General features: G+C 46.5%; 1 protein-coding gene across 3 annotated transcripts in view; it reads right to left on the minus strand.

Moving 5' to 3' along the window:
* Osbpl10 (oxysterol binding protein like 10) overlaps window positions 1-2,406 on the minus strand; it is a 254,574-nt gene extending 252,168 nt beyond the window's left edge. For 2 of the 3 annotated variants that reach the window (XM_070006482.1, XM_070006481.1), the window contains exon 1: window positions 1,917-2,406. In XM_070006482.1, the coding sequence (XP_069862583.1) occupies window positions 1,917-2,197 (281 nt within the window). In that variant the 5' untranslated portion in view covers window positions 2,198-2,406. Of the gene's footprint in view, window positions 1-389; window positions 438-1,916 lie in introns of those variants that run through there. The other variant, XM_070006483.1, reaches the window with a different exon arrangement.
* Window positions 2,407-14,058: the final 11,652 nt, after the last annotated feature.

The raw sequence follows: 14,058 nt of genomic DNA on the forward strand, positions 1-14,058 counted from the left end.
ACTGTGTTGAAGTAGGAAAGTACTACCCTTGAACAAAAAAGCTAAGGGACAGTGCTCAGGCACTGAGTACAAGCCCTAGTACAGACAGACAACACACAAACACACAGACACATAGAAACTAGGATAAACACACACAAACTAGAATAAAACTAGGCAAAAGAATATTACTCCAATTTCTCCTCAATCCACTAAATCCTCTAATACACATTGCAGGAATAATACTCTACCCAAGCAAGTAAAACGTCTGTGATCCAGACAAAAAGCTCTCTGGGCCTCGTAAGCTCTGGAAGCAAAGCATTAGAAGTGACCACCCAACACGCCAGCCCAGTGCTGTCACTGACCAGGCACCTTGAACGGCCACTAACTAGATACAATGTCCAAGTACTGACCTGGGTTTAATCATTTCCTAGCTCTCTTTTCCTAATCACTCTACCTTCTTTTCAGCTTTCAAGAACAGGAGGAGGAAAGGGAGAGGGAAGAGCAGACACAGGCTATTTTGAGAGAGAAAAGGATTCCAAAGTTAAGTGCAACTTCCACCAACATAGTAACAGATCTCCAAGGAAACCAGGGTGACTGGAGCATTCTGTGTCTAGAACTCCATGGAGAAACAATTTGGTTTCCATCCATCCATCCAGGGTCACCTTGCTCCAAGTTTTCACGTAAATAAAAGCCTGGGACGTTTCAGCTGGAAGCAATATGAACATTTCCAAACAGTGCAGGAAGAGATGACCCAGCAGTCAGTCCACCCAGTAGAGATCAGCAAGAACTTTCCAAGGATTAATTCAAATCTCATGGTCCCAAACCTATTATAAGACCAAGTAACGTTATTAAGGGGAGAGCAAAGGATCTCACCATAGTTTCCAATGCCTTTACATGGCTCTCTGCATTTTTCTTGGGCTTGTTTTTCTAAAAAAATAAAAATGAAAAGAAAGAAAAGAGGAGTGCTGAGTGCTGGTGGCTCAAGGCTGTCATACTAGCTACTCAGGAAGCTGACATGAAAGGATCACAGTTTGAAGCTAGCCAGGATAGGAAAATCCATGAGACTCTGATCTCCAATTAACCAGCAAAAGCCTGGTGTGGAGCTGTGGCTTAAGTGATACAGCACCAGCCTCAAGTGAAAAACCTAAGGGACAGAGCCTAAGTTCAAGGCCTGGATAGAACCAGAGAGACAGAGAGAGAGCTGATTCCTAGAGGTTTTCCTGGACACTGTAATCACCCCTAGTACACTGGGAGCGCCCTCCTGACTACCCCATCTTTCTATGTCTCTGTCCATAGCTAGGCTTCCCAACTTTGAGGAGGAAACTTCAGATGGTACCTGAAGGGGAAATAATACGACTAAATAGAAAACTGCCCACCCTAAAAGGAAAGTGTTTTCGTTTACTTTCTCTTTTTATTTTTATTTTATTTACATGAAGCTTCCTCTGCAGAGACTGGAGACTGGAAGCCGCCAAGTTGGCAGGGGTATGCCTGCGCGCTGGAGGTCGCCTAGGATGACAAGTAGCAAGCTTTTGGTGGGTAGTGGTAACTGTTTTCACACACCAAAGTTTAAAGGGAACTAGGCTGCGGGGCGGAGGGGTTGCTGAGATCGGACCACAGCGAGCCACAGCCTCCTGAGCCAGGTACAAAGCGCGCTCTGCGCCCTGCCTTCCTCCGCCGTTCTCCAGGGGTGCAGGGGAACAGAAAGCCGCCGGCTGGCCGGGAACCAACCGGCGCACTCCGGCCGCCACTCCACACGCCGCGGGTCCCGGCGGCCGCCGCCGCCTCCCTCCCGCCACTGCGGAGCGGCCAGGCGGGGCCCCGCCGCGCCCATCCCGGGCCACCCCGGCGCGGAGCGGGGACGCAGGGAAGGGCGCGGGGCCCCGCCGCGCTCGCGCCCGCACCCCGCCGCACGCGCGCGCACGCGGAGGCCGCGGTACCTGTTCTGCCAGCCCTGGAGGAGGTTGGTGTATTTGCTGAGCACGCCCTCGAGCGCCGGCTCCCTCCGCCGCCCACCGCCTCCCGACGGGCTGGCGGCCACCGAGCCCGGGCTGCTGCGGCTGCCCCCGCCGCCCAGCACGGCCGCCACCGAGCGGCCCGACACTCCCCGGGCCGCCAGCGAGCAGGAGGGCGAGGAGCCCGCCGACGTGGCGCGGCTGCTGCTGCGGCTGCTGCCCTGGCTGCCCCCGCCGCCGTCTGCGCCCTGGGCCGCGCTCTCCATGGCCCCAGAGCGCCCGGGACGCGGGAGCCCGGCGCGGCGGCGGCTCCGGTTCCGGCTCCGACTCCGGGCGCTCGGGCCGCGCGTGGTGCTCCGAATCCCCGTGAAATGCCTGACTCACACGGGAGGAGGACGACGACGAAGGGGAGGTGGACGAGGAGGAGGAGGAGGAGGGCTGGGGAGGAAGCCAGCGGGGCTGGATGCAGCTGCGGCCGCCCCTCCTCCCGCAGCGGCCGCGGCCGCGGCCCGGCCCCGCCCTCCTCCCGCCCTCTCTCCCTCCCTCCTGCCCGCGACTTCCCGGGCCCGCAAGTTGCGAGCGCGCGGCGGGCTGGGCCAGCCCCCGCCCCCGGCCTCCTCCTCCCCCTCTCGCCCCGCGTCCCTGCGGCCAGCTGCCCGCCAGGCCGGCCCGCCCTCGGCCCGAGCCCGCCGCCCTCGCCGGCCTTCTGCCGCCCCCTCTCGGATCCCAAGGGGCGAAAGGCAGTCTGGGCGCGGCGCTCCCCACCCCTGGCCACCCTGGGACCATGGAGGGAGGGGCGTCCACACCCACCCGCCCGCCGGGGCCGCGCGCGGACACGGACCCCTGGAAATCAGCCTCTCCCCCAAACGGCCGCCTGGCCGACCTGGCGCCCCTGCGTGTGCTGCCACAATCACTGGCCGCTCACTCAGGTGTAATCTAGCTACTCAGGTGAGCTGCGAGTTAGGGTGGGCATCAGGGCCGGGGGTGGGGTGAGAGGTGAGGCGTGCAAATGCCCCGCACCTCACACTAGTCCCAGCCCTGATGGACACAGACCACTCTGAATCATTGTGATGACCAGCACCGTGCACACAAGGAGCACGCACCTCAAGGGGTTCAGGGTCGGAAACTGTCCTGCAAGGCAGGCAAGGGACAGCTGATCACAAACACAAGCAGTCTCGGTTGCCTAGGACTTATTTCCCTGTCGCCACGTCAAGCAGACTTCACTCGAGTGGAGGTCAACTGCTTTCAAGTCTAAAAGTGTCACTGTGTGGCAAAAGCAAGAAACGTGCACTCTTTACACCCCAGGAATAATCTGTGTAAATATACTCAGTGTAATCTGGGCGTTAACCTAAGAAAAACAAGCTCTAAGGAGCTTAGATCTCCCCTTCCCACAAGCATACAAAAGAAATACACACTGTGATACTGCATACCATTGGTTCACACCTGTAATCCTAGTTACTCCGATGCTGAGATAGGAGCATCACGGCTCAAAACAAGCCTGGGCAGGCAAATCTGTGAGACTCTTTATAACTAACTACCAAAAAGCCCAAAATGAAGCTGTGATTCTTGTGACAAAGTGTCAGCCTTGAGAGAGAAAAAAAAGTCCCAATATGGGCAATAAGTAAATGAATAGTTAAATAAATACATACATAAATAAATATCACTTCTTACAGAAAGCTTTCCTCAACATGTCTGAGTATAACAAGGAGGAAAATAACGTACAAAGTTCTCTTTAGAGAGGAAAATAGCTTTGTGATCGCTAGCAAGACAACTTGAGAACAAATGCAAAAGAAATTGGCAAAAGGAAGAGAAAAATGGAATACATCTGTTTAAAATTATTCACAAAATACCTATGTCTACTATAGAAGCCATTTCCTTAATTTAGCCAGGTGTTTAGTCATTAATGAAACTTTAAAATGCAAGTAGGTTGACAGGATGATTGTATGATTTTAGAGTGAAAAATTGTGAGCAAACTCAGTAGTCCCTAACCAAGCCAAGTTGCTCATCTCTAATCCTAGCTGCTCGGGAGGATGAGATCTGAGGATCTAGGTTCAACATCAACCAGGCAGAAAAGCCCATGAGACTCTGCAATTAACTAGTAAAGAGCCAGAAGTGGAGCTGTGGCACAAGTGGTAATGCACCAGATTTGAGTGAAAAAGCTTAGTAAGGGCATGAGGCCTGAATTCAAGCCCCAGCATCAGCACACACAGCACTACCACCACTGTTACCACTACCACACCACACATTAGTAGCCCTGGATGATGCTGACTCTGAGCCTTGTTCTGTAGGTAGACCTGAAGAGCCAGTAGAGCATTTCTGGAGCTTCCTTCTCTAGCTAACACTGTCAGTCTGGACAGTGACCCACAAAGCTGAGAGGAGTGGAAATTAATCTCATTGACCAAATGTGATGAACGAGGCTGGTCACCACCAGATCACCCGCTGATTTCATTTGTTTATACTTCTGTTAAAAACACCCCTTGTCTCAGATAATAAAACAGTAATAGCTAGACATTCATAGGTGATTCACATCTAGCAACCATCTAATTCTCCCAACTGTCCCATAAAGAGACTCCATTCTTATTCTCTGTTCATGGATGAAGGAAACTGAGCCAAAAGCAGTGAAGCAACTTCCCCAAGTTCTCCTAGAAGGAGGATCTGAAATCTGAGGACTGTGTTTCCATTTATCTTATGCTGGTCTTGGGGCTTGAACTCAAGGTCTGGGCACTGCGAGAAAAAAATTCTTTTCTATTAAAGTTGTTTGCTTCCTGACACTTCTGTGAGAAGTGTTTTTCTGAAAAGTTCCCGCTTTGGCCAGGTGGCTTGGCCCTTGATAATTGCATTTGATCTTTAATGAAAATATCCTGTTAGGGGCTGAGAAGGTGGCTCAGTGGTAGAGTGCTTGCCTTGCATGCATGAGGCCCTGGGTTCAATTCCTCAGCACCACATAAGCAGAAAAAGCCAGAAGTGGCACTGTGGCTCAAGTAGTAGAGCGCTAGCCTTGAGCTGAAGAGCTGAGGGATAGCGCCCAGGCCCAGAGTTCAGGCCCATGACTGACAAAAAAAGAAAGAAAGAAAATATCCTGTTAGAAGCTCATTGAATTTGGGCTGGGAATGTGGCTTGGTGGTAGAGTGCTTACCTAGCATGCATGAAGCCCTAGGTTTGATTCCTCAGTACCACATAAACAGAAAAGGCCAGAAGTGGTGCTGTGGCTCAAGTGGTAGAGCGCTAGCCTTGCGCAAGAGAAGCTCAGGGACAGTGACCAGGCCCTGACTGAGGCCCAGGACTGGCAAGAAAAAAAAAAAAGTTCATTGAATTTTAGTTAGATCCTGTTAATTAAGCCAAATCCTTGCCACAGACTGTGAACCTAAACTGAGCATGTGGAACCAGAGGTGCAGAGCCTGCTGGGTTAGGGATAAAAAGGGAGCAGCCTGCTTGCTTGCCAGATTTTTGGGGATGGTGCGCCACTCTGCAGAAGTAAATCTTGCTTTGCCAAGCGCCTTTCAAGTTGGTGTCCTTATTCCTATGAGACACCCCAATACCCAAAGCCATTTCTAATAGTGCTGTTATATTCAAGGCTGGCACTCTACCATATAAATCACAGCTCCACTTCTGGCTTACTGATGGGTAATTGGAGATAAGAGTTTTATGGACTTTTTGCCTGAGCTGGCTTCAAACTGCATTCCTCAGATCTCAGCTTCCTGAGAGCTACCTAGGATTACAGGTGTGAGCCATAGACCTGGGCTCTGAATCTCAATGTGTGTGTGTGTGTATGCGTGTGCACACACACACACACACACATCAATCCTAGGGCTTGAACTTAGGGCACTGACTGTCCCCAAGTATCTTGTGCTCAAGGCTAATACTCAACCCTTCTGACTTTTTTGTAATTTATTTTGGAGATTGTCAAGATCTTTCCTGCTTTGGCAGCTTTGAACTGTGATTCTCAAATCTCAGCCTCCTGAGTGGATAGGATTTGAGTATAGGTATGAGCCACTGAGCCAGGCTTTGAGTATTAATTCTAAACCGGCACATTATGCCACTGGTGACATTGCTTCATAATGGATGGGCTTTCATTTCCTGAGCTTAATGAAACCACTGAACGTACCACTGGGTGCCTAGAATTTCATTTCCGGTTACATTTTGCACATTTAGGAATCCATTCTTGCTTTGCCATTCTGAGGAGAGCAGGGAGGGCTTGGGCACCCAGCCCCAGGGCTATACTCCATGACAACAAGTATTTCTTCCTTGATAACAAAGCCCAATTTTACAAGAAAAACAACTCTGGAAAAGCCAAGGCTGAAGCAAGGTCTGCTCATTCCATGTCCAGTGAGTGCTCTTGCACACACAGTGCTTGCCTGAACCTCAGTAATTATATGGATGTTCAGTTTGGCCAATCAGTGTGGAGACAAAAACACCAGAAACTAAGTTAGGGATGCTTTACTCTCCAAATGAACAAGCAGCATTAAGATCACTCAGGGAAAGCTAGGAATGGTGGTACACACCTGTAATTCCAGCCCTCAGAAGGCACAGGCAGGAAGGTTATGAATTCAATGACAGCCTGGACTATGTACTGAGAGAGAGAGAGAGAGAGAGAGAGAGAGAGAGAGAGAGAGAGAGAGAGAGAGAGAGAGAGAAAGAGAGAGAGTAAGAGGGGCTCTTAACAACAGTAATCATTCACAGAATATCTATTAAAACTAAAATAAAATTCCTCTATTAAATGATATGACAACACACACACCCAACACACACATACGCCTTAAGATTCCGAGAGCTGGACTTTTGAGCTCTTACACATGGCTGATAAAAATGCAAAATGGTATAGCCATTTTGGAAAATAATTGGGCTGTTTCTTGGACGGGGGGGGGGGGGCATACTGGGACTTGAACTCAAAGCCCGGGTGCTGTCCTGTAGCTTTTTTGCTCAAGGCCAGGGGTCTCCCACTTGAACCACAGTTCCACTGCTGGCTTTTTGCTGGTTGAATAAATATAAAAGTCTCAGTTTTCCTGCCTGGCCTGGCTTCAGTTCTCAGAACTCAGCCTGCTGTGTAGCTAGGAGTAGCCCACTGTACCCAGCTGGCAGTTTCTCTTGAAGTTAAATATACCCTTACCATATGACCATCACAATTTGTATTTTTTTAATTTTTGAGATAGTGTCTCACCATATAGCCAAGGCTAGCTTCAAACTTCTCTAATTCATAATCCTGCCTCAGCTTCCCAAATTCTAGAATTATATACACATCCACCACCATATTCAATAATTTGCTTTAAAATTTGTGTGTGTGTGTGTGTGTGTGTGTGTGTGTGTGTGTGTGTTGATGGACATTGAAGCCAAGACCTTACTACCTGTCAGCTATTTCATAGTTCTCAGTTCTAATGAAAACCTATGTTTGTGCACAAAAATGACATGGAAATGTATATTGATACTTTATTCATAATCAGCAAAATAACCAAAATGACCTTCAACAGGGAATGAAGACAAAAACAAAAATATTATATAATAATACAATTAAAAGGATGAAAAGACAGCAAGCTAGCTTGGCATCAATGACTTACACCTGTAATCCTAGCTACTCAGGGGACTGCCATCTAAGGATCATGGTTTGAAGCCAGTCCAGGCAGGAAAGATCATAAGACTCTTATCTCCAATTAACCACAAAAAGCCAGAAGTGGAGCTGTGGCTCATGTAGTAGAGCACTAGCCTTGAGCAATGAAGCTCAGGAACAGTTCCCAGGCCAAGAGATCAAGCCCTAGGACCAGAAAAGACAGAAAGCTATTGATAAATTGCAACATCATAGATGAATCTCCAGTACACTTTTTATATAAAAGATTGAAGCGAAGCCTGGTACTGATTGCTCATGCCTGTAATACTAGCTACTCAGGAGTCCAAGATCTGAAGATAGCAGTTCAAAGCCAGCCAGGGCAGAAGTAAAAGCTGTCATTCAAGTGGTACAGAATAGCCTTAAGCACAAAAGCTCAAGGATAACACCCAGGCCCTGAGTTCAACTGCAGAAGCAGTCCTGTACAAACACACACACACATACACACACACACACACACACATACACACACAAAAGCATGTACAGGTAATTCCATGTTTATGATGATCTGGAAAAGGCAAAAACATGGTGAAGAGCAGAACTATGATTACCAGGAGGTTAGGGTAAAACAAGGCTTTGACCACAAAAAGGAAGTTGAGAGAACTATTTGGAGATATGTGGAGTGTTGAAACTGTTCTATGTCTTGATTGTGGCAGTGATCCCAAAGACGGGATGGCAGCTCTTGTCAAATCACCAGCCCAAGCCAGGTGCTAATCTGGAGGCTGAGATTTGAGGATCATGGTTCAGCAGCCTGGGAAGGAAAGTGTATGAGACTCTTACCTCTACTTAACCACCAGAAAAGCAGAAGTGGCGTTGTGGCTCAAGTGGTAGAGCACTAGCCTTGAGCTGAAGAGCTCAGAGACAGCACCCAGGCCCAGAGTTCAAGCCCCACAACAACTGACAAAAGCAAAAACAAAAAACACCCGCCAAGCAGCCAGGCATAGTAGCTCCTGCATGTAATCTAGCACTTAGAAGGCTGATCTTAAGTTTGAGACCAGACTAGGCTACACATTGAGATCCTACAAAACTCCATCCAGAAGAGTATATTTTATTAAATGTAAACTTCTAAAATATATTTATTAAAAGAAGAAAAATACATGAGATCCTTCATGCTAGAGAATGGGTTTTCTATGTTAAAGGACCAAAGCCTGAGCCAGGCACTAGTGGCTCAAGCCTCTAATCCTAGGTACTAAAGAAACTGAAATCTGAGGGTTACAATTTGAAGCCAGCCCAGGCAAAAATGTCTGTCAGACTCTTATCCAATTAACTAGCAAAAAGTCAGATGTGCAGGTGTGGCTCCGATAGTAGAGTGCCTGCTCTGAGCTTGCACATGCGCGCGCGCGCGCACACACACACACACACACACACACACACACAAACATAAAAGGCAAGAGGCCTTAAGTTCAAGCCCAATGGATGGATGGATAGATAGATAGATAGATAGATAGATAGATGTGACTGTAGCTTTCTTTTTACTTTGTGTGGACAACTTAGTTTCTCTCAATTGTCCCAGGCAAATAAAAAATTACATGGAATGTGCCTGATTATTTTCTAGAGATGTTTCTTAGACTCTAAATGTGAACAATTTTCTCCTTCTTTCCTTTTTTTTTTTTTTTTTTTTTTTTTTTGCTGGTCCTGGAGCCTGATCGCTGGGCCTGGGTGCTGTCCCTTAGCTGTTCAGCTCAAGGCTAGCACTTTACCACTTGAGCCACAGTGCCACTTCTGGCTTTTTCTGCTTATGTGGTGCTGAGGAATCGAACCCAGGGCCTCATGCATATAAGGCAAGCACTCTACCATTGATCCACCTTCCCGGCCCCTCTTTCCCTTTTTTTGTGCACTATTGCAACACAAAAGAAGACCTCACAAGGAAGAGGTAACAATGTTCAATAGAAAATGTACTCATTATCTTACTCATGTAATTGTAGCCCCTCTGTACAGTATTGTTACAATAAAAATATATATTAATAAAAAGGAAGACTTCATACTCTTGCTTAGCTTTTTTTGCTCAAGGCTGGCACTCTACCACTTGAACTACCCCTCCACTTACTACTTTTTGCTGGTTAATTGGAGACATGAGCCTCTTCTACTTTTGCCCAGGCTGGCTTTGAACATTGATCCTCAGATCTCAGCCTCCTGAGTAGCTAGGATTACAGGTGTGAACCACCAGCTCCTATCTAGTATGAATAATTTTCTGTAGCCAAATTATGGGATTTGAAAAATTCACAAAAAACCTAAGTTGCCAAGGAGGGAAAGGATGTGAGTGGACCTTATACTTTATATCTGCAAATGTAAGAACTGGCTTTCCCAAAATTTAAACAGGGAAAAATATTCCACAGAAAGTCTTGAATACATGTCTGTACTCTCCAGTCTAAGGAATGAAGACAATACATAAATAAATCCCTTGCCACATGCTGATGTATTTTTTAATTCAACGTAACATTCAGGAAAGGACACAGTGATGGATTCTTAAAATCCTAGCACTCAGGAGGCTGAAGCAGGATTGGGAGCTTCCTAATAAGACCTTGTCTGGAAAAAAGAATACAAGGAAGAAAGGAAGGAAGGAAGACAGGGATGGACAAAACCTAGCACTCAGGTTGATTTCTACAAAATTATAAAATAGAAAACAAGACTGCCTGGAGCAAAAGGCAAAATAGTAGAGACCCCACTGAAGAGCATATGGACTTAAAGAACAGCCAAGTGCTGGTGGCTCCATACCTGCAATCCTAGCTACTCAGGAGGCTGAGAACTGAGGATGGTGGTTCAAAGCCAGCCCAGTCAGGAAAGTCTATGGGAGTCTTATCTCCTATTTAAAAAAATAAAAAGAAAAGAAAAGAAAAGCTAGAAGTAAAGGTGGGGCTCAAATAGTAAAACACCAGTCTTGAACAGACAAATCCAAGTGAAAGTGCAAGGCACTAAGTTCACACCCAATTACTGGGGGGGGGGGGGGGGGGGGAATTAAGAACAAGACCAAACCAAAATCTCAGGCTAAGGATGGTAGATCCTTGGTTCTTTCTTTGTGAGACAAGCATTTGAGACCCTGAATTCCATCACTATCACTGGGAGAAAAAAAAGGAAAGACAAAACAAGCAGATGTTCCTACTCACCCCCCACCATTGACAGTGGGGTGAGGCAGAAGAAAGGAAACATCGAGACTCACGACTCACGTTGCTGCAGAGGTGGGCGCCTTTATTTATAGATTTCAAGCCTTTCTTTCAGCTGCATGCCTTGCTTTCTGACAAAACACATTTGGGATCATCAGGTTCTTGGATTTACTGGCAGACATTATGCAGTAAATTATTTCTGGCTATGAGAGCATGGCCAGTTGATGTACATACCAGAGCTCTGTAACTATGCCTGTCATAATGTCAATAGACAGTGTTTAAGTTCTAACAGTCTCCCTGCAAACATTTTATGCACATCATTCATCCATCCCCTCTTTACTTTGTGGTGCCAGAGAACAAAGCCAGATCCTCACATGTGCCAGGTAAGCACTCTACCCTTGAGCTACATCCCCAGCCCACACTTCTTTTGTTTTTTCTTAGTATTTTTTTTAATTATCAAGGTGATGTACAGAGGGGTTATAGTTACATAACTAAGGTAATAAGTACAGTTCTTGTCAAGCCAGTCCTGGGGCTTGACCTCAGATATGGGCATTGTCCCTTGGCTTTTTTATTCAGGGCTGGTACTCTACCACTTAAGCCACAACTCCACTTCCAGCTTTTTGCTAGTTAAATAAAGATAAGAATCTTATGTGCTTTTTCTGCCCAAGCTCATTTTAAATCTCAAACCTCAGATCTCAGCTCCTGAGAAGCTAGGATAACAGGAGTTATTCACCAGTACTTGGCAGCTTTATTTGTTTTTTTTTAAATCCACTAATAGAGTTAGTGGATTGAGAAGGTCAACAGAAGGATTATTTATTTATTTATTTATTGTTGGTGATGGGGCTTGATCTCTGGGGCTGGGCACTGCCCTCATCTCTTCAGCTCAAGGCTAGTGCTCTACCACTTGCGCCACAGAACCACTTCCAGTTTTTTCTGCTTATGTGGTACTGAGGAATCAAACCTAGGGCCTAATGCATACACTCTATCACTGAGCCACCTTCCCAGCCCCAACGGAAGGATTTTTATTTTCTTTTCACTTTCCATATCAAATAGTCTTCCTATAACAAATTTCATCAAACAAACATTTGCGATTGGAGGAGGCAGAATTGTAATCCAGGGCCCTTTTCATCCTATGGATATGAATGGACATCCAACTTTGTCTCATTCTTGACCAGGGGGCCTCTTTGAGCCTCAGTCTTCTTACATGAAAAAACTGTGCTGAAAGTATCCACCTCCAGGTGCTGATATGAGGCTTAATAAAGCACCATCAAATGAGGAAGTACTGGGAGTTTTGTTTTCCATGGAACATTTTTGCTCTTAGATGAAAGAGGAAATGATATTAAATTAAACTATATTCCAGGAAGTGGTAGTGTGGCTCAAGTGGTAAAGTGCCAACCTTTAGTGAGAAAACCAAAGAAGACACAAGGCTCTAAGTTCAAGCCCCAGTTCAGACATGCAAACACACACACACACACACACACACACACACACACACACACACACACACACACACACACACACACACACACACACACACACGTTATGCTCTATTAGCACATCTCAACCCTGGCCACCCACACCCTGCCCATCTGATACTACTAACAAAATACACCAGTGCCTAAGCCAGTTGATTTCTGCTAGCAGGGTTGTGATTGAGTCCAATGAGGGGCTACAGCTTAAAAAAGAACATCACAACTATATTGATCTGGGATGGCAGTGATTTAGATACATTTTGTCAGTAGCAAAACCCATAAAATTCCAGTCCCCTTAAATATCCCTTTTATTGTCTGTCTCTCTGTCTGTCTGTCTGTCTGTCTGCCCCTCTCTCTTTCTCTCTCTCTCACTCTCGCTCATATAAGAAAGAATGTTGACAGTACAAGCATTTGAACTCAGGGCCTCCAAGCTTGCTAGGCAGGTAGTCTACCACTGCCTTCAACCTTGGTTTTTTGTTTTTAGTTTTTTTTTTGGGGGGGTAACATTATTTTTTTATAGTGGGGCTTGAACTCAGGGCCTGGGTACTGTCCCTGAGCTTTTTTTCTCTAGGCTAGTACTCTACCACTTTGAACCACAGCACCACTTCTAGTTTTCTGGAGGTTAATTGGAGATAAGAGTCTCACAGATTTTCTTGCCCAGGCTGGCTTTTTAACTGCTATCCTCAGATTTCAGCCCCCTTAATGCTAGGATTACAGGCATGAGCCATCAGTGCCTGGCTGTTAATTTTTTAGAGGGAGAATGCCATTTATTTTTAAAGGTAGGGTCTTGCTTCTGCCTGGCTGGATGAATAGTCTTTGATTCACTTATTTTAGTGTTCTTATCAGTGCTGGGATGACAGTTGAGAGCCACCAAGTCCATCTTCCCTCAGTTGACAAAGAGTCTCAAGAACTTCTATCTTGCCTGGCCTTAAACCACAGTCCTTCTGTTCTGAGCCTCTTAAAGAAGTAGAATTACAGATGAGTCACCAGTGCCTAGCTCATCCAATGTGTTTCCAAGACTGTTGAGTGTTACCTACAAAATATCCTTAACTCATTTGAATGGCTCATTTTATAGTTTTATTTCCTTTGCTATCTATCAGCTCAGTGCACATTGGCACTCTTCTATTTCGTTTCTGGATCTATTGTCTTATTCCTGATTATTCCTTACTGACATATATCTGTTGGGTTTTTATTTTTATCCTTATTAAGGTTTTCTCCTTGGTTATGTCAATGTGTACTATCTCAGTTCTTTTTAAAATACTGACAGTAGAGCACAAGCCAGCACATGCCCAATTACAGATCACCCGCCAGACACAAGCAAACCAGCCTGGGGCCAAGAGCCTGCAGTCTGGGGCCACTGCCACCTCTCACTCTGTGGTCAGTAGATGCCAGCTCAGGACCAAGAAGCCTGGGATTTAGGTAAAGACAATCTCTCACACCAGCCGGTGGGAGCCTGCCCTTTCCAAGGACCATGCTTGTCCCCAGTCTGGACTCATACAGGGACAACATCCCACTAAAGCACAGTGGGAATCTGTGCCCTCTGCCCCCAGGGCTCAAATGAGATCTGGGTGCTAGAATGCTGCTCATGGCCACTGTGGAAATAGATGCCAGTCAAGGACTCAGGCCAGAATGAGGCCCCCCTCCCCACTACAACTAGTAAGAATCTGCCTAGCCCAGACACAAAATCTGGCCAAGACACTAGACTGCTGTGTACAACATAATGAGAATACACCACTAGGCTTAAATGAAGACTGGAACACCAGACCATTCTGCACATCATAGAGCTCCAACAACTGATCAGAACATGTTACCCTATCTGCATCAACCAGAGCTGAAGGTGGCCAAATGCAAAGTCTGACAGAGATTTAACCAGCAAATCACACTCCACCACCACACTTCACCACCTCCTGAATGACCCTGACAATCCCTGAACCTAAATGCATAAATCACAATGAAAG

Source organism: Dipodomys merriami, unplaced genomic scaffold, assembly GCF_024711535.1.
Source record: "Dipodomys merriami isolate MVZ:Mamm:240054 unplaced genomic scaffold, mDipMer1.0.p SCAF_7, whole genome shotgun sequence".
Lineage (NCBI taxonomy): Eukaryota > Metazoa > Chordata > Mammalia > Rodentia > Heteromyidae > Dipodomys > Dipodomys merriami.